We start from the raw sequence: 19,014 nt of genomic DNA on the forward strand, positions 1-19,014 counted from the left end.
CTTTATCTACCTTTAGGACTTGTGTGAATATCCGATGATGTTTTAGGTCATATTTATGCAGAAATATAGAAAATTCTAAAGGGTTCACAAACTTTCAAGCACCACTGTAATAAAATGAGACTGATAAGATCCTTAAATGTATAAACAAATAAAAAATTAATTATAAAACAAATAAAATAAATTGTGGTATTACAGCCTATGTTTAGAAGTTATATTATTAATCTCTCCAATAGCAGAGGGGACAAAACTTCCTCTGAAACGCTTTGTCTTGCAGACAGGTCGGTTGTATCTGTAACCAGATGGAAGGAGCTGAAATTCCTTATACAGTGGGTGAGAGCTATCTTCCAAGATGGAACCAGCTATCCTCTGCAACTGTCTGGTGTACAGGGTCTCAGGACTAAGTTGTGGCTCTCCAGTCAGCCTGCCAGACCACTTAACTATTTGAAAAAGGGAATTCTTGTTTTTAAGAGACAGGTTGTTGAACCAGCACGCCAAGCAGAAAGATAAGATAGAGTCAATAAAAGCACGGTAAAAGAGGGTAAGCAAGGTTCAATCAATCAATGTGAAAGTAAGACAGTTTCCTCAGACAATGCAGACGCTGGTTGGCCTTTTTAAAAACAGCTTCACAGTGGTTTCATATCACTCTAAATGATAGAACTTTACGTGAAAAGAGAAGAGAAGAAGCAGCTGTGCTATAACCGTTTGTGGTTCATAAGGCACTTACTTGTTCATCAGAAGTCTAAATCTAAATATCTGTAACTTATACAATTACTTCCGAATGGACCACAACCTTATTTTCATTCATATTTACATGTTACTATGAGCCCAAACTGCATAATATTAATTTCTATACAACTGCTATTGTTGATCCAAATTAATCAATAAACATGAAGTGAAAGTACCTTTGAGGGACAGTCAGCGGTTATAGTAACACTGTGTTGTGTGTTTACCGTGCAGGTGGTGTACTGTGAAAACTTAGAAAAGAGTGATGTCAATAAGAGAGACTTCTTTCACAAAGCATTTAAGATGCTGCTGGACCCAGAATCGAAAATGTTCATGTACAATGACACACTGATCTGGTTTCCTGCTGAGGTAAGGCAAAAAAAAAAAAGTTATGAAAGTATTTATGGACTTGCTGTATAATGATGTCACATTATAATTATGCATTTGATGGACACTCTTTGAAATTGGCTAATTTACTTTTGTGTTTTATTAACTATAAACACTGCAAGTCTCTAGAATGCCACGTTTGCATGTCCTACTCATCGAATTCTTATTAAATGTAACGCTCAGTGAGTCTGTTGTTGTGGTGTGTGTTCTGCCTACAGGCAGGTCCTTCCTTATAGCTCCCATTCCATGGCGCGTCTCTTGACCATTACATAGGGGCCGCCATTCTTTACTCTGTCCGACATTCCTGTTTGGGGTCTTCCAGGAGGCCTCCTCTCTACTATTCTCCCTTCTATTACTAGCAGGAGAAGATCACCATGCCGTAGAGAATGACCAAGCCATCTACTCTGTCTTCTATTGATAATAGATACCGTACGATAGCTCTCTTCTCACCAACACGTCGCAGTACTTCTTCACTGTTTACTTTGTCCGACCAAGAGATGTTCAAGACTTTTCTCCAAAGCCACATCTCACAGCCCTCCAGCTTCCGCACATCCTCTTTCTTCAAAGTCCACGATTCGGCCCCTTACAGTAGAGTACTCCAGATGACAATCTTAATAATTCTCTTCTTCAGATCAAGGCTGAAGGCTTTTGTGATCAACTCCTTTCGTTTAGAAAACACGTCCTTCACACGGGCTATTCTTGATCTTGAGTCTGTTAGCCTGCAGTAATGAGGACATGCACATTCAAACAAAACCAAGGGTGCCATTACTCTAGGGTTTGGGTACGCTAAATTGCCTCTAGGTGTGAAAAAGTCTTTGGATGTGTGTGTGCATGGTGCCGTGCAGTGGACTGGTGGTCCATCCTTCCTCATGCCCACTGATAGGCTCTGAGTCCACCACAGCCCTGACCAAGATAAAACACTTACTCAAGATGAATGAATGAAAATATTGAGACAGTTGGGTGTCAAACTATGTTCATATTCATGTTGCTAATTCTTGTTTAAACAATCAGTGACATGCAATACGACACGTTCCGTTGCAGTAGTTCCTGATCCGCATAAAAATATCTGTTCTGTAGGAATTAATGGCCAAATTCCCAGCGTTCCTGAACAAACTGAAAACCTGGTAGAAATGTCTTGTGATTTATGTGTGAAGTTAATTGTTGCCCTCACATGACTAAACCTGTTGATGTTAAGACTAGAAACAGTGATACTCAGCTTTCTCTAACCTTGTCCTTTGACCTCTCTGTCCTTCAGCTCAATATACCAGAGGAGAGATACTTTCTTCTCGGACTCCTGTGTGGTCTGGCCTTTTACAACAAAAGTGTCGTGCCCATGCCTTTTCCTTTAGCCTTGTTTAAAAAACTTCTCGACATCAAACCTTCTCTGGATGATCTTGCTGAGCTGAGTCCTGTCATAGCACAGTAAGTTTTTTAGACAATCATCATCATCATCATCTTGAACTTTTTATATTATTCTCTGCTATACCACAGCACTACTGATTGCTTGAGTCTGATTGTTGATTCATTTTCGATAACAGATATAAACTTGATCGAATACTATACCGTATTGTTTCTATAGTAAATACATACTTATATGGTGGATGCCTCATGCTAAGTTTAGTAATATACAGTACAGATGAAAAATGTGGTGTTATTTAAGAAAGAAAAACATTATCGCTTGTATGGGAAAGCTTTTTGTTCTCCTTTCAGTCAGAGGTAAAGCTGTAGCTTTAAGTTTTCCACCATGATAACAGTCTTCAGGACAGAGGACATTGTGTTTTTGCAGTTTGTCTGTAACAAACTGCTTTTTTTTATCTTATTAACTTCCAAAGAAGGTGGCACGGTGGTGTAGTGGTTAGCGCTGTCGCCTCACAGCAAGAAGGTCCGGGTTCGAGGGCCTTTCTGTGTGGAGTTTGCATGTTCTCCCCGTGTCCGCGTGGGTTTCCTCCGGGTGCTCCGGTTTCCCCCACAGTCCAAAGACATGCAGGTTAGGTTAACTGGTGACTCTAAATTGACCGTAGGTGTGAATGTGAGTGTGAATGGTTGTCTGTGTCTATGTGTCGGCCCTGTGATGACCTGGCGACTTGTCCAGGGTGTACCCCGCCTCTCGCCCGTAGTCAGCTGGGATAGGCTCCAGCTTGCCTGCGACCCTGTAGGACAGGATAAAGCGGCTACAGATAATGAGATGAGATGAGACTTCCAAAGAAAATGAGGAAATAAATGTGTACAGCTGCTGTAATATAAGGAATAACCAGGATGAACTTTTCTGTGGGTGTTCCACAGCATTAAATTTAATTATAAACAGATTTTAAAAAGTATGATGTCATTTAACAGTTATTCACCGAGCCTGAGGTGGATAATTGTTAAATGACATCATACTTTTTAGAATTTGTAATTACTCTTAATTTGTAATTCTTCCTCACTTATGGTGACGAAGTGATTGGCACTCGAGTTGCTCGAGGTGATTATCAAGAAATAGTCCAAATTTCTCAACCAAAAATTCAAAGAAAAAAAAATTAGACACACACACACACACGAGGGTAAGTCAAAAAGTTCTAAGACAGATGTTATAATTTCAAAAGGTGTGAAAGACATCCTCCAGAATTCTACAAAGAAGGAATTCTCCGATGGAAACACCGCTTGCAGAAGTGTTTAGACTTAAATAGAGGATATATAGAGAAATAGCTTTGTTATTTTCATAAATAAAGATTTTTTTTCAATTTGTCTTAGAACTTTTTGACTTACTCTTGTGTATTTGTGTGTGTGTATATATATATACAGTGCTCAGCGTAAATGAGTGCACCCCCTTTGAAAAGTAACATTTTAAACAATCTCTCAATGAACACAATTTCCAAAATGTTGACAAGACAAAGTTTAATATAACATCTGTTTAACTTATAACGTGAAAGTAAGGTTAATAATATAACTTAGATTACACATTTTTCAGTTTTACTCAAATTAGGGTGGTGCAAAAATGAGTACACCCCACAACAAAAACTACTACATCTAGTGCTTTGTATGGCCTCCATGATTTTTAATGACAGCACCAAGTCTTCTAGGCATGGAATGAACAAATTGGCGACATTTTGCAACATCAATCTTTTTCCATTCTTCAACAATGACCTCTTTTAGTGACTGGATGCTGGATGGAGAGTGATGCTCAACTTGTCTCTTCAGAATTCCCCATAGGTGTTTGACTGGATTCAGATCAGGAGACATACTTGGCCACTGAATCACTTTCACCCTGTTCTTCTTCAGAAATCCAACAGTGGCTTTAGATGTGTGTTTAGGATCATTGTCATGTTGGAAAAGTGCACGACGACCAAGAGCACGGAGTGATGGTAGCATCTTCTGTTTCAGTATAGAGCAATACATCTGTGAATTCATGATGCCATCAATGAAATGCAGCTCCCCGACACCAGCAGCACTCATGCAGCCCCACATAAGGACACTACCATCACCATGTTTCACTGTAGGCACCATGCATTTTTCTTTGTATTCCTCACCTTTGTGACGCCATACAGTTTTGAAGCCATCAGTTCCAAAAACATTTATCTTGGTCTCATCACTCCAGAGTATAGAGTCCCAGTAGTCTTCATCTTTGTCAGCATGGGCCCTGGCAAACTCTAGGCGGGCTTTTTTGTGCCTGGGCTTTAGGAGAGGCTTCTTTCGTGGACAGCATCCATGCATGCCATTCCTCTGCAGTGTATGCCGTATTGTGTCACGGGAAATAGTCACCCCAGTTTGGCTTTCTACTTCTTTAGATAACTGCAGTGAACTTGCATGCCAATTTTCTTCAACCCTTCTCATCAGAAGATGCTCCTGTCAAGTTGTTAACTTCCGTGGACGACCTGGACGTCTCTGTGAGATGGTTGCAGTTCCATCTTTCTTAAATTTTTGTACCACTTTTGCTACAGTATTCTGACTGATAAGTAAAGCTTTGCTGATCTTCTTGTAGCCTTCACCTTTGTGGTGTAAAGAAATTATTTTCTTTGGGGAATTCTGAAGAGACAAGTTGAGCATCACTCTCCATCCAGCATCCAGTCACTAAAAGAGGTCATTGTTGAAGAATGGAAAAAGATTGATGTTGCAAAATGTCGCCAACTTGTTCATTCCATGCCTAGAAGACTTGGTGCTGTCATTAAAAATCATGGAGGCCATACAAAGTACTAGATGTAGTAGTTTTTGTTGTGGGGTGTACTAATTTTTGCACCACCCTAATTTGATTAAAACTGAAAAAATGTGTAATCTAAGTTATATTATTAACCTTACTTTCATGTTATAAGTTAAACAGATGTTATATTAAACTTTGTCTTTTCAACATTTTGGAAATTGTTTGTGTTCATTGAGATGTTGTGTAAAATGTTACTTTTCAAAGGGGGTGGACTCATTTACGCTGAGCACTGTATATGCGTGTGTGTGTGTGTGTGTGTGTGTGTGATTTAACAGTTATTCCACAAAATTGAGTCATGTATGCGCTGATAGCCAACAAGGCGCTTTATGCCGAGTTGGTTATAAGCCATATACGAAGAAATTGAGTGGAATAACTGTTTTATTCCACCCACAGTCACTGGATTTTGAGAAATAGAGCATTTTTATTTTTATTTTTTGGAAATTCGATAAATAAAACCTTTATAAAAAATGTCCAACAAATTAATTTCTGCTTAGAATGTAAACAAACCGGTGAAATGACAGTAGCAATTTGTGAAAAATGCAATAATAATAATTCTTGAAAAATAAAAAAAAGAAGATATGTTCTTAACATCAAATACTTTTATTCCATATTTTCTGTCATTTTTTGTATTTTTGGGGTTTTGTTTTCAAATAGAGTTTTTATTTCGTCCTCATTTGGTTCAGTAACACAGGCCGCCATTTTCATTTTTCATTTTCAGGCAAACCAACTTAAAGTTGCATTACCGCCACCGACTGGGCTGGAGTGTGGAACAGGCGATATTGGGGGGGGGGGGGGGGGGGGGGGGGGGGACTAGATTCTTTTATTTAGCTGTTTCTGTTTATTTTACATACTTGATACAAAGTGATATATCTGACTTGATGCGCTTCTCTACTCACGGTATATGAGCTGATAGTGTAGTAGTAGAGTAGCCAATCAGAGCATGCGATTGCTCATATCCAGAGAATGTGGATAGAAAATATATATAAATAAATTTGAATTTCTGTGATTTTCTATAAACACCTGTGTATTTATACTAATAATTAATAAAGAATAAAGTCGTTGGAAAATTGCTGTGGTGCGAGAGGACTAAAACAATTTAGGATGCGCTGTAACAGGAACCCAGTCTGATTTGACTGTTTTCCAATAAAAGCATGCATATATATATATATATATATATATATATATATATATATATATATATATATAATTTGAACACTACTGTCTTTGTTGCTCTTATCAGGAGTTTGCAGTACTTACTGGACTACAGTGATGACGATGTTGAAAACATGTGCATGACCTACACTGTAAGTGTACAACTTCCTGTTGTGAAAAGTTTCTTGCAGTGTATATATTATACTAATATTTTCTTTCCAACATGCTCAGATTGCGTGGAATAACAAGGATGTTGAACTGGATCCATGTGAGCCTGGCAAAGCCGTGACAAGCTCAAACAAGTTAGTTACATTTTCTATGTGACACTCAATATAGAATTTAAAAAGACATGCAGGTTAGGTTAACTGGTGACTCTAAATTGACCGTAGGTGTGAATGTGAGTGTGAATGGTTGTCTGTGTCTATGTGTCAGCCCTGTGATGACCTGGCAACTTGTCCAGGGTGTACCCCGCCTTTCGCCCGTAGTCAGCTGGGATAGGCTCCAGCTTGCCTGCGACCCTGTAGAAGGATAAAGCGGCTAGAGATAATGAGATGAGATGAGATGAGATGAGATCATGTGTGTAATGTCTCTAATGCCTCAAGGTAATCATGGAGAAGCTCCATTTGTGATTTTATTATTTCATATACAGTAGATGATGCAACAGTTCACCACTAGACAGCACTCAATGAATCTGGCTTAGATACTGATTACTATTATGCAGTGGAGCGATTGGTGTCATGCTTGGCTTCTCAGTAGCTGTATTTTATATACATAGAGGATATTATACAGTTGTGTGAAGATATGAAGTTTATCTTCGAGTGGTGAACAAGAGTGAGCGAAGTGAACAATGAAAGTATTTTCAACACGAGAAGATAAACTTCATAGCTTCATGCAACTGTGTAACATTCTTTATATTATATGGACACATCCACAAAAAAAAAGAGCAAGTTTATCTCTAGCCGCTTTATCCTGTTCTACAGGGTCACAGGCAAGCTGGAGCCTATCCCAGCTGACTATGGGTGAAAGGCAGGGTACACCCTGGACAAGTCACCAGGTCATTACAGGGCTGACACATAGACACAGACAACCATTCACACCTACAGTCAATTTAGAGTCACCAGTTAACCTAACCTGCATGTCTTTGGGGGAAACCAGAGCACCCGGAGGAAACCCACACAGACAACATGCAAACTCCGCACAGAAAGGCCCTCGCTGGCCACGGGGCTCGAACCCGGACCTTCTTGCTGTGAGGCGACAGCACTAACCACTACACCACCCAAGAGCAAGCTAATCAAAAGAATTTTAATTTTGAGCCAGTTCGCCATTTTGACAATGCACATCTAGTCAGTAGGAAAACATTGGGAGTGACGTCATTGGAGTGAAATATCGGGAAATATGTCACTCAGATCCACAATGTATTTTGCATGAAAACTATGAGTTTTTCCAACACAAGTAGATAAACTTCATATCTTCAATCCAACGTGTGATTTTATTTTTATTATATTGACACATTCATAAATAAAAAGTACCCAAATTTATCAAAACAATTTATCGATTTCCTCACAAATGACATATAGAGATATATGCCACGGTTTTGGTTCTCCATCTCCCGGATGTACCGTAACTCATATGAAAAAAACAAGTAGTGTATTTCCCAGTAAGACACTCGTGTCTATATAATATATTCTTATATGATTTATGTGTAAGGTGCTCGCAGTGTCAGTCTATCCAATGTAATATCATGTAATGCAATTTAACAGAAGTGTATTAGTGAATGTTTGCTGTTGTTAAAGGCGTCGTGCGGTAATTTCAGCAATCAGGCTATATCATGTGTCAAAATGTCAGGTTTGGTGGGTTATTCAAGCCACTCGGTTGCCCGCGATCTCAGTGTCACGATGCGCCCGCTACAAGCATTTAAAGTTGACGCGCACAGCCAAATTTAGGCAGCCAGCCGTTAACTAGGTCAACTTATGTGTGACGTCATACCAGTAACCTCCCTTGGGTGATGCTGGCCTGTCCCCATGTTTTCTCTATGGCGTGCGTTTACCAGAGTTGTTTACATTGCGGATTTTTTCAGTTTGTGGATAGTTTTGAACACTCAAAACACTATGAAATGATGTATTAATATTCTGTGATACAAAATGCCTAATCGGTGTATTGTGTTTGGCTGTAACAACGAACACTGAACACTATTTGTGACTGTTATCAATGGATCTGATTTCAAGGTCATGGCTAGGTATTGATAGAAAAAAATAATTTTTTTAAAAACACATTGTGGCAGCGGGGGCGTGGTCAAGCGCCGGTCTATGACAGGATCATTACACCTGACGGTAATTAACCTGTGTTGTGTGTTTTCCCAGTAACCGCGCCCTATTTAAGGAGGCAGAGCAGAGAAGAGCTCATCCCGGGACAAGAACACAGTGTGTGTGTGTTTCACTATCAGATTAAAACTGGCGGTTATACTGAAAAGTCTGGCAATAAAAAGCCTATTTGCATCTGAAGCGTTGTCCTGCCGTCCTCTGTGCTCCACCCACACTTCAGAGAGCTCTACAGTGGTGCCAAAACCCGGGACAAGGTGGAGCACCAACCTCGCAGCCCCATGGAATCCTCCCCGTTCGTGGACCTGGTCCACGCCCTCGCCACGGCTCAGCAAAGCCAGCACCAGGCGCTCGTCACGCTCCGAAAGAAGCAAGAGCGGCGCTTCGAAGCCCTGGTGCTGGCCCAGCAGGAAGATCGCGAGGCGTTCGTCGGCGGGGTCCACCAGCGCCCCGGCCTCGGGCCCGTCTCCCCTCATCGTGACCAAGATGGGCCTGAAGGACGACCCCGAGGCGTTTCTCACATTGGTCGAGCAGGTCGCCGAAGCCTCGGGGTGGCCGATGAAGCAGCGCGTGGCGCGCCTCCTCCCCCTCCTGACGGGAGAGGCGCAGCTGGCCGCGCTATAACTCCCCGCCGGCTGGCCTACGCGGACCTTCGCCGGGCCGTCCTCCAGCGCGCGGAAGTGCGCCCCACGCGCTGGAGGATGGCCCGGCGAAGGTCCGCGTAGGCCAGCCGGCGGGGAGTTATAGCGCGGCCAGCTGCGCCTCCCGTCAGGAGGGGGAGGAGGCACGCCGCGCGCTGCTTCATTGGCCACCCCGAGGCTTCGGCGACCGCTCGACCAATGTGAGAAACGCCTCGGGTCGTCCTTCGGGCCCATCTTGGTCACGGTGAGGGGAGACGGGCCCGAGGCCGGGGCGCTGGTGAACCCCGCCGACGAACGCCTCACGATCTTCCTGCTGGGCCAGCACCAGGGCTTCGAAGCGCCGCTCTTGCTCCTTTCGGAGCGTGACGAGCGCCTGGTGCTGGCTTTGCTGAGCCGTGGCGAGGGCGTGGACCAGGTCCGCGAACGGGGAGGATTCCATGGGGCTGCGAGGTTGGTGCTCCACCTTGTCCTGGGTTTTGGCACCACTGTAGAGCTCTCTGAAGTGTGGGTGGAGCACAGAGGACGGCAGGACAACGCTTCAGATGCAAATAGGCTTTTTATTGCCAGACTTTTCAGTATAACCGCCAGTTTTAACCTGATAGTGAAACACACACTGTGTTCTTGTCCCGGGATGAGCTCTTCTCTGCTCTGCCTCCTTAAATAGGGCGCGGTTACTAGGAAAACACAGGTTAATTACCGTCAGGTGTAATGATTCTGCCACTCACCTTCCCTGGCTCTGCCCTCCTGTCACAGACCGGCGCTTGACCACGCCCCCGCTGCCACACACGTGTTAAGTGTTTCTATCTATCAATCATTAATTGTACAAAATGATTTTCATACATTTATGTATTTGTCATATCTTTCTTTGTCACATGAAGTGTTGTCTTGATAACACATGTGGCACATAATTTTAGCAAATGGATGACAGAAGATTAATTGAAAGATTTATGCCACAGAGCTGCCTTTAACTAATAATTATCACTTATTACTGACGATTGTACGTTTACTAAACAATACAATACAAAGCTCAATACTCCCAGCCTATAACATACTGAATATCAAGTTAAAATCAACCGCAATAAAAGGAAAATGATGAAAACTGGAATATCAAGGGGTCTACTGTATCAGAAGGCCCACTGCATTTCGCGAGATCGCAAGCTGTCAAGTTGCTAGAATTCAATCTTTCTAGCTATACTTTCACCCCCTACAGCTATCAGTATTACACACAATCATAGATTAATCACACAGCATTCTAATTCAAGTGAAAATGGTCTTTAAAAATAGACATAAGTAGTGATTTAGTCAGAGAAACCAACCAAAACAAGTCTTCAAGTCGCCCGTCTTCGTTTCTGTCGTCGTCAGAACTGTCCTCATTTTCTTCTGAAGATGAGCGCTCAGGTTCAAATCTGTAAGGCTGGATACCACCAGGACATTCAGCTGTCAAAATCTCTACTTGTGGGCCATTTTCTTCTTCTGTATCGGTAAAATCAAAGCTAATTTCCTCAGCATCGCTCCTATTTTCTGGTGTGTCCGTCATTGCAACTGCACCGAGTGGTTACTGGTATGACGTCACGCAGCTGTTCCATTGACCGAGAGGGGGCGCTGCGAACGCGGAAAATTTCAAGTGATGGGCATGACCAAATAAGGACCGATTACAACCGCGGGAAGCTTTTGAAAAATCGACGGTCAATTTATTTAGAATCTCGAAAGCATTCTGGTGCAGAATAATGCGACTTTTATCGCCACTGCGTGACGCCTTTAAGTGTGTTTCGTTAACTCACCTTTAAATGATGAAATCACACAGGGGTTTAAGACTTTAATAATGATGACTTTTATTTCTTCGACAGAAACGCGTTTGTGGATGCGTATGTGGATTACGTGCTGAATAAGTTGGTGGATCGGGTGTTTAATGAGTTTAAGACGGGATTCTACAAAGTGTGTAACAGAAACATGGTGAACTTCTTCCAGCCGGAGGAGCTCAGAAGAGTGATGTTGGGCTCAGAGGAATACGACTGGGATATTCTCAAAAAGGTGACAACACCAACATTTTATCTCCTTCTTAATGGAACCAAAAATATCTTGATGATTTGTGTTAAATTTGTAACTTAGACCTAGTTTTTGTTGTTATTAAAACATAACTCGTCTGTGTTTCTTCATGATGAACAGAATGCAGCTTATGAATTTGGATTTCATTCAGACCACCCTACGATTGTCTTATTCTGGGAAGTGTTTGAAGAACTGTCAAGCGAGGACAAGAAAGCCTTCCTCTGTGAGTCCATTAAATAATTGTATATACAGTTCATTGCAAAAGTTTGCACACCCTTACACTACTGTTCAAAAGTTTGGGGTCACTTTGAAATGTCCTTATTTTTGAAAGAAAAGCACTGTTCTTTTCAATGAAGATCACTTTAAACTAATCAGAAATCCACTCTATACATTGCTAATGTGGTAAATGACTATTCTAGCTGCAAATGTCTGGATTTTGGTGCAATATCTCCATAGGTGTATAGAGGCCCATTTCCAGCAACTCTCACTCCAGTGTTCTAATGGTACAATGTGTTTGCTCATTGCCTCAGAAGGCTAATGGATGATTAGAAAACCCTTGTACAATCATGTTAGCACAGCTGAAAACAGTTGAGCTCTTTAGAGAAGCTATAAAACTGACCTTCCTTTGAGCAGATTGAGTTTCTGGAGCATCACATTTGTGGGGTCGATTTAATGCTCAAAATGGCCGGAAAAATGTCTTGACTATATTTTCTATTCATTTTACAAATAAAAGTGTGACTTTTCATGGAAAACACAAAATTGTCTGGGTGACCCCAAACTTTTGAACGGTAGTGTAGATGAAATTTTCCAGAAGTCTGAAAGAATAAAAAGAGATGAACTTGCATTGTCAATATTAGACATTAAACATCAATGAGGCACATTAAAATAAAATAAATAGAGAATGTCAAGAGAGGGGTGGCACGGTGGTGTAGTGGTTAGCGCTGTTGCCTCACAGCAAGAAGGTCCGGGTTCACGCCCCGGGGCCAGCGAGGGCTTTTCTGTGTGGAGTTTGCATGCTCTCCCTGTATCCATGTGGGTTTCCTCCAGGTGCTCCGGTTTCCCCCACAGTCCAAAGACATGCAGGTTAGGTTAACTGGTGACTCTAAATTGACCGTAGGTGTGAATGTGAGTGTGAATGGTTGTCTGTGTCTATGTGTCGGCCCTATGATGACCTGGCGACTTGTCCAGGGTGTACCCTGCCTTTCGCCCGTAGTCAGCTGGGATAGGCTGCAGCTTGCCTGCAACCCTGTAGAACAGGATAAAGCGACTAGAGATAATGAGATGTCAAGAGAGATGCAAATTTTTGCATGGTTTGATTCTAAATTTGTGGAAAAATTAGGGCACTTTTTTTGTTAATTAAAACTAATAACATTAAAAGCATCACGTACTTTTCATTCTGCAGTGTTCCTGACTGGGTTTGATCGAGTTCCCGTTCTGGGTATGGGCCAGGTGAAGATGAAAGTGCGACCCCTGTTTAACTCCACACAGGATCATCTGCCCCAGGCCTTGACCTGCCATACCATACTGGATCTCCCTGTGTACCAAACAAAAGAAATACTCAAAACGAAGCTCATCGAAGCCATCCACCACAGGAGAGGATTCTGGGCAAATTAAAATGATAGTTTCTTAAAATTCCTGTCTTATTTAATTTGTCATTGTGCTGCCGTATGAAAATATGGACTCTCATGTTGGTTGTACTCTGCGGTAAGGTTCTAAATGTTGGGAAAATGAGGGAACTTTTATTTAAACAGATTAACCTAAGAATCACATGAGCCTTCACTGGCTGCACAGACTTGAGCTCAGGCTCGAACCATGGACCCTGGATATGGAGTCTTATTGAGCAAACAGGCTGGATGTCATTGCACCTTTTTTTTTTTTTGAGGTTATTATACGTTTACCTAAACCTAGCCTGAGTGTTTGATTAATGCCTTTCAGAAAGGCTGCTCTAGATAAGTAAAGGAATTTACAAGGATTAAAAAACACATTATTCTGTAACTTATGCCGTATATCTCACGGCAGACTAAACACTCTGAATTCATCGATGACCAGTTAAGGTCTTTATAAAATGACATGTAGCCTTTGTGAGTGTAATTCATATTTAAAACTTATTTAACATTATTTAATAAGAAGAATGTAAAGTAAAAGAAACTGCAATGGATGTTTCTAATAAAACTGTTTTTCAGTAAATGCAGTAATTTAGTGTTTAAAATGTATAGAAATGACAAGAATGTTTGTCATTAATGTTTTTTTTTCCCAAACAGTGCAAATATTCTAACCAGAGAGTGAGGTGTTTTGCTGTTATTGTTGTTGATGATGATGATGATGAGGAGGAGGAGGAGGACACATTGTAGGGCAACCTACAGCATATTATACTATATATACTGTATGCTTTGTAGCTACACTTAATAGCAGTTGAATTCTGATTTCTATCTTTAATAAATAATTTGAATCTGGAATGCCTTCTGGTTTTATGTCCTGTGAATTTCAAGCATGGTAAATAGAAAAACTGTAAACTTTTCATTCAAACAAACACGATTAAACTTATCTCATCTCATTATCTGTAGCCGCTTTATCCTGTTCTACAGGGTCGCAGGCAAGCTGGAGCCTATCCCAGCTGACTACGGGTTGGATTGACTGGTAAAGTTATCAATTGGTTAAAATCATACTTAAAAGATAGAAGCTTCTTTGTTACCCTGGGAAATTGTTCCTCAACGTCAATGCCCTTGACCTGTGGTGTCCCCCAGGGGTCGATTCTTGGACCATTACTTTTCAACCTTTATATGCTCCCACCTGGGCAAATTATCAATAAAAATTCAATTTTGTATCACTGCTATGCAGATGATACCCAAATTTATTTTGCTCTATCACCAAATGATTATGCCCCCCTTGAATGTCTCTACCAGTGTATCGATCAAATCAATAGCTGGATGTCACAAAATTTTCTTCAGCTGAACACAGATAAAACAGAAATAATTCTATTTGGAAAAAAAGATGAAAGACTCAGGATTACCACTATTCTTGACACAAAAGGGATTAAAACTAAAGAAATGGTTAAAAATCTTGGTGTTTTCATTGACAGCGAGCTAAACTTTGACAGTCACATGAAAGCAATCACTAAAATGGCATTTTATCACCTAAAAAACATTTCCAAACTAAGAGGACTTATGTCAAAACATGATCTGGAAAAACTAATACATGCCTTCATCTCTAGTAGGGTTGATTACTGCAATGGCCTTTTCACAGGCCTGCCAAAAAAGACCATCAAACGACTTCAGCTGGTTCAAAATGCAGCGGCGAGGGTTCTCACACGAACAAAAAGAACAGAGCACATTACTCCAATTCTAAGGTCCCTTCACTGGCTTCCAGTAAGCTACAGAATTGACTTTAAAGCATTGCTGCTGGTGTACAAATCTCTAAATGGTACAGGGCCCAATTACCTCTCTGATATGTTGCAGCGGCCTAACCCAATCAGATCTACCAGATCGCAACAGAAAAATTTACTATTAAAACCTGTTGTTAAAACAAAGTGTGGTGAAGCAGCTTTTAGCTACTATGCAGTACAGCTATGGAACCAACTCCCAGAGGACATCAAAAATGCTCCTGCTGTTGGCAGCTTCAAATCTAGGTTAAAGACCAAGCTGTTCTCAGATGCTTTCTGTTAAATAATTAATATTTTTACATTTTTTATAATCTTTTTTTCTCTGCATGTTTTAAATTTATTTTAACTTTATTCTATTTTATTCTGCTAGGTTTTTTTTCTCTTTCTCTTTCTTTTTCTCCTTTTTCTTTTTGGCATTTTAATATTTTATTTCTACTATTGTTTAATTCTTATTATTTTCTTTTAATTCTTTTAATTCTTTTAATTAATTATTTTAGAATAAAGATAAATTATTTTATGTAATTTTATTTCTCTATTGTTTACTGTTTTTGTTTTTACTTCTGTAAAGCACATTGAACTGCCATTGTGTATGAAATGTGCTATATAAATAAACTTGCCTTGCCTTATGGGCGAAAGGCGGGGTACACCCTGGACAAGTCGCCAGGTCATCACAGGGCTGACACATAGACACAGACAACCATTCACACTCACATTCACACCTACGGTCAATTTAGAGTCACCAGTTAACCTAACCTGCACAGCGGCGTGGGAAGACATTGTCGGCAGGGGGTGCTGTGACGTGACCTGGGACATTTTTTTGAAGGGGGGTCTGGGGGTCCTCCCCCAGAAAATTTTGTATTTCTTAGATGCAATTTCCTGCATTTTAACCAATCAGGCGTCCGAAATCCTTTTAAGCTTGCAATTGCAATATTTCGTTAAACTGCCTACTACTTATAGGCCTAATCCGTAAAAATGACGTTTTTTTTTTTTTTTTTGAGTGATGACGGAAGAATCTGAAGCCTGTCTGTCAATGACAATTCTCAGTTAACACGATTACGAAGGACAGGTTATTTTAGAAGCAGAAGCGCACAGCTGTGGTTTAACAGTCGCAGGTTTTACATCTGCTCTAGATAAACTGAAGGAGACGCGGATTCCACCCGATTACAGCCTTACATACCCAGATCCAGTCAAGCGAGTGTGCATTTCAAATACAGTAGTTAGTCGCACGCACGCATACACACACACACACACACACACACATGAAACAGAACAACACTCTCGCTGGAACAACACAAACACCATGGTTCTCTCAATCAACAGACCGAAATCCATGAACCCACTCATCCTATGGGTTAGTGACACTAACTTAGTGTTCTATTGCAAAAATCACTCATAAAAGTGATGCAGCGGTATTTCACACTCTCCATTAAGAAAAGTAAAAGTAAAACATGATAAGCATGGACACACCGTTTTAAACGAACATTTTTTAAGACTGTAGTTACATCTGAGTCAACTTCAAAACACGATGCTAGCAACACCTGCACTTGTTCAAGGCATACCAAATAGGCTCAAGTGAACACGACACAGCGGGCAAAATTAATAACCAAATGGCCTTACCTTAAAACGCTGTCTTGATCATATGACTTCTCGCAATTATTCCACTTAAATCCACACAGTTCTCTTCTGAGACATAGTAACTATTAAGTATCAACTAACTAACTAACTAACTAACTAACTAACTAACTAACTAACTAACTAACTAACTAACTAACTAACTCTTACTCTTCTCTACAGACGGTCGACTCATACTCGCTTCCTGTTGTAATTTCGCAAGCTGAAAAGCTGAACGTCAACGTCACGACAAAAAAAATTCTGATGGTCCACTAGGCTACATATTAAGTTATAAGTTTTAATTAAATCCTTTTTTAAATAACTAAAATGGAGCCCTCATCATCCTACATCTAAAACATGACATATAAAATCAGCAGAGCCAAATGAAAACAAATAAATAAACAAATATATTTTCACGTAAGTTTTGTTTTATGTTCATGTCAGTTTTGAGGGTCCACCACCAGGGGGTGCTGCCGCACCCCCCGCACCCCTGGTTCCCGCGCCGGTGAACCTGCATGTCTTTGGACTGTGGGGGAAACCGGAGCACCCGGAGGAAACCCACGCGGACACGGGGAGAACATGCAAACTCCACACAGAAAGGCCCTCGCCGGCCACAGGGCTCGAACCTGGACCTTCTTGCTGTGAGGCGACAGCGCTAACCACTACACCACCGTGCCGCCCCGATTAAACTTATAATTCTGTTATTTTGTGTAATCTGTACTTTGATTAGACAGTGTGTGCTTAGTCTGTCTGCTTTAGTTTCTCCTCCAAAGGCATTTTGAAGAAAAGAAAATAACCTACCTTGTTCACTTTCATTTCACATGCACCTTCTTGGTGACTGCTGATGACGTATTACAGCTGTGTCTGCAAAATATTAGACCAGGTGGAGTTCAAATCCAAGAGGTATTTGACTATTATTGAGAGGCTGCATTAATCTACAGTCACGGTTAGAAAGAAATCAGCCCCAGCCTTGCTTCTTCACACCATTCTCTTTGTTTTTCTTAGAACTGTTGGTGGTGCTGTTGCGCTTATTTCCACAACAGACCAAAATAACCCACTTTTTAAAAAATTTGTTAACAGCAAATAATCTGATCTGGATGGCAAAAATAATTGTTTTGATTTCTTTTCATCTTTGAAAGACAGCAGAGACTGACGGGAGACATTTATAGCAGCTGCTCCTGTTTATCAGCTATTAGAAATCACCCTATCAATAGTTTTATGAGTTATTATTGGTCAATTATGAATACTTTGTCCATAAATATATAAATCAGTGAATGTCAGAGCTTTAGCTCTAAACATAAGCTCTAGTTGTAGTATCCATAGCAAGATTGTCAAAAACATACAGCCCATATCCTCTAATCAGTAACTGAACTGAAAGATTCTAAAAAGTGTTAGTCTCTGTTATTTCACTAGGGCGAATAATATAACATACACATGCTGGCTGTTAGGGAAAGCAAATGTGTATGGAAGCCCATTTCCACCACCATAATAATGAGAAGATTTCTCATAATTATGACTTATTATCTCATAATAGCAAAGTCCTATCTCATGATCTAGTACTACCTCATAATAATGACTTACTATCTCATAATTATGAGTTGCGATCTCATAATAATGAAATCCTATCTCATGACTTAGTATCTCATAATAATGACCTTGTATCTCATAATTATGATTTGCTATCTCATAATTATGACTTAGTATCTTATAATTGACTTGCTATCTCATGATTTAGTATCTCATAATAATGACTCAGTATCTCATAACTGTGATTTGCTATCTCATAATAACAAAGTCCTATCTCATTATTTAGAACCTCATAATAATGACTTAGTATCTCATAATTATTACTTATTATCACATAATAATAACTTAGTGTGGCAGTGGGGGAGTGGCTGAGCGTGGGCTGTGAATGGCAAGGACGCAGGTTGAACCAGTAGGTAACGTGATGAGGTGTACCTGGGTCTAATTACTGGCTGTCTATTAACCTGTGTATCTGTGTCTTTCAGTCAGCCAGGAATGAGAGAGAGAGCTGTGACACCCTGTAGTGTGTGTGTGTGTGTGTGTGTGTGTGTGTGTGTGTGTGTGTGTGTGTGTGTGTGTGTGTGTGTGTGTCTACGAAGTAGTAAAATCACTGAAAGGTGTCAAAATAAAAAGAACACACCTGTTCTGAAGCCTGCTTCCAATTCCTCTATTTCCCACAAGTTCAAGCATTGTTACACTTAGTATCTCATAATTGTGACTTGCTATCTCATAATAATGAAATCCTGTCTCATGATTTAGTATCTCATAATTATGACATAGTATCTCATAATTATGACTTATAATAATAACTTACTATCTCATAAATGTGTCTTGCTATCTCATAATAATAAAGTCCTATCTCATGATTTAGTATATCATAATAATGACTTAGTAGCTCATAATTATGACTTGCTATCTCATAATAACGAAATCCTATCTCATGATTTAGTATCTCATAATTATGATGTAGTATCTCATAATTGTGACTTGCTATCACATAATAAGGAAATCCTATCTCATGACTTAATATCTCATAATTGTGTCTTGCTATGTCATAAT

The 19,014-nt window shown here is 40.4% G+C and overlaps 1 protein-coding gene across 1 annotated transcript in view; it reads left to right on the forward strand.

Moving 5' to 3' along the window:
• Window positions 1–13,889, forward strand: part of LOC132889716 (probable E3 ubiquitin-protein ligase HERC4) — a 48,968-nt gene extending 35,079 nt beyond the window's left edge. The window contains exons 18-24 of the mRNA XM_060926488.1: window positions 958–1,092; window positions 2,366–2,532; window positions 6,525–6,588; window positions 6,668–6,738; window positions 11,243–11,426; window positions 11,562–11,664; window positions 12,844–13,889. Coding sequence (XP_060782471.1) covers window positions 958–1,092; window positions 2,366–2,532; window positions 6,525–6,588; window positions 6,668–6,738; window positions 11,243–11,426; window positions 11,562–11,664; window positions 12,844–13,055 — 936 coding nt within the window. The 3' untranslated portion in view covers window positions 13,056–13,889. The remainder of the gene's footprint in view (window positions 1–957; window positions 1,093–2,365; window positions 2,533–6,524; window positions 6,589–6,667; window positions 6,739–11,242; window positions 11,427–11,561; window positions 11,665–12,843) is intronic.
• The last annotated feature ends 5,125 nt before the right edge of the window (window positions 13,890–19,014 follow it).

The sequence above is a fragment of the Neoarius graeffei genome, chromosome 7, assembly GCF_027579695.1.
Source record: "Neoarius graeffei isolate fNeoGra1 chromosome 7, fNeoGra1.pri, whole genome shotgun sequence".
Lineage (NCBI taxonomy): Eukaryota > Metazoa > Chordata > Actinopteri > Siluriformes > Ariidae > Neoarius > Neoarius graeffei.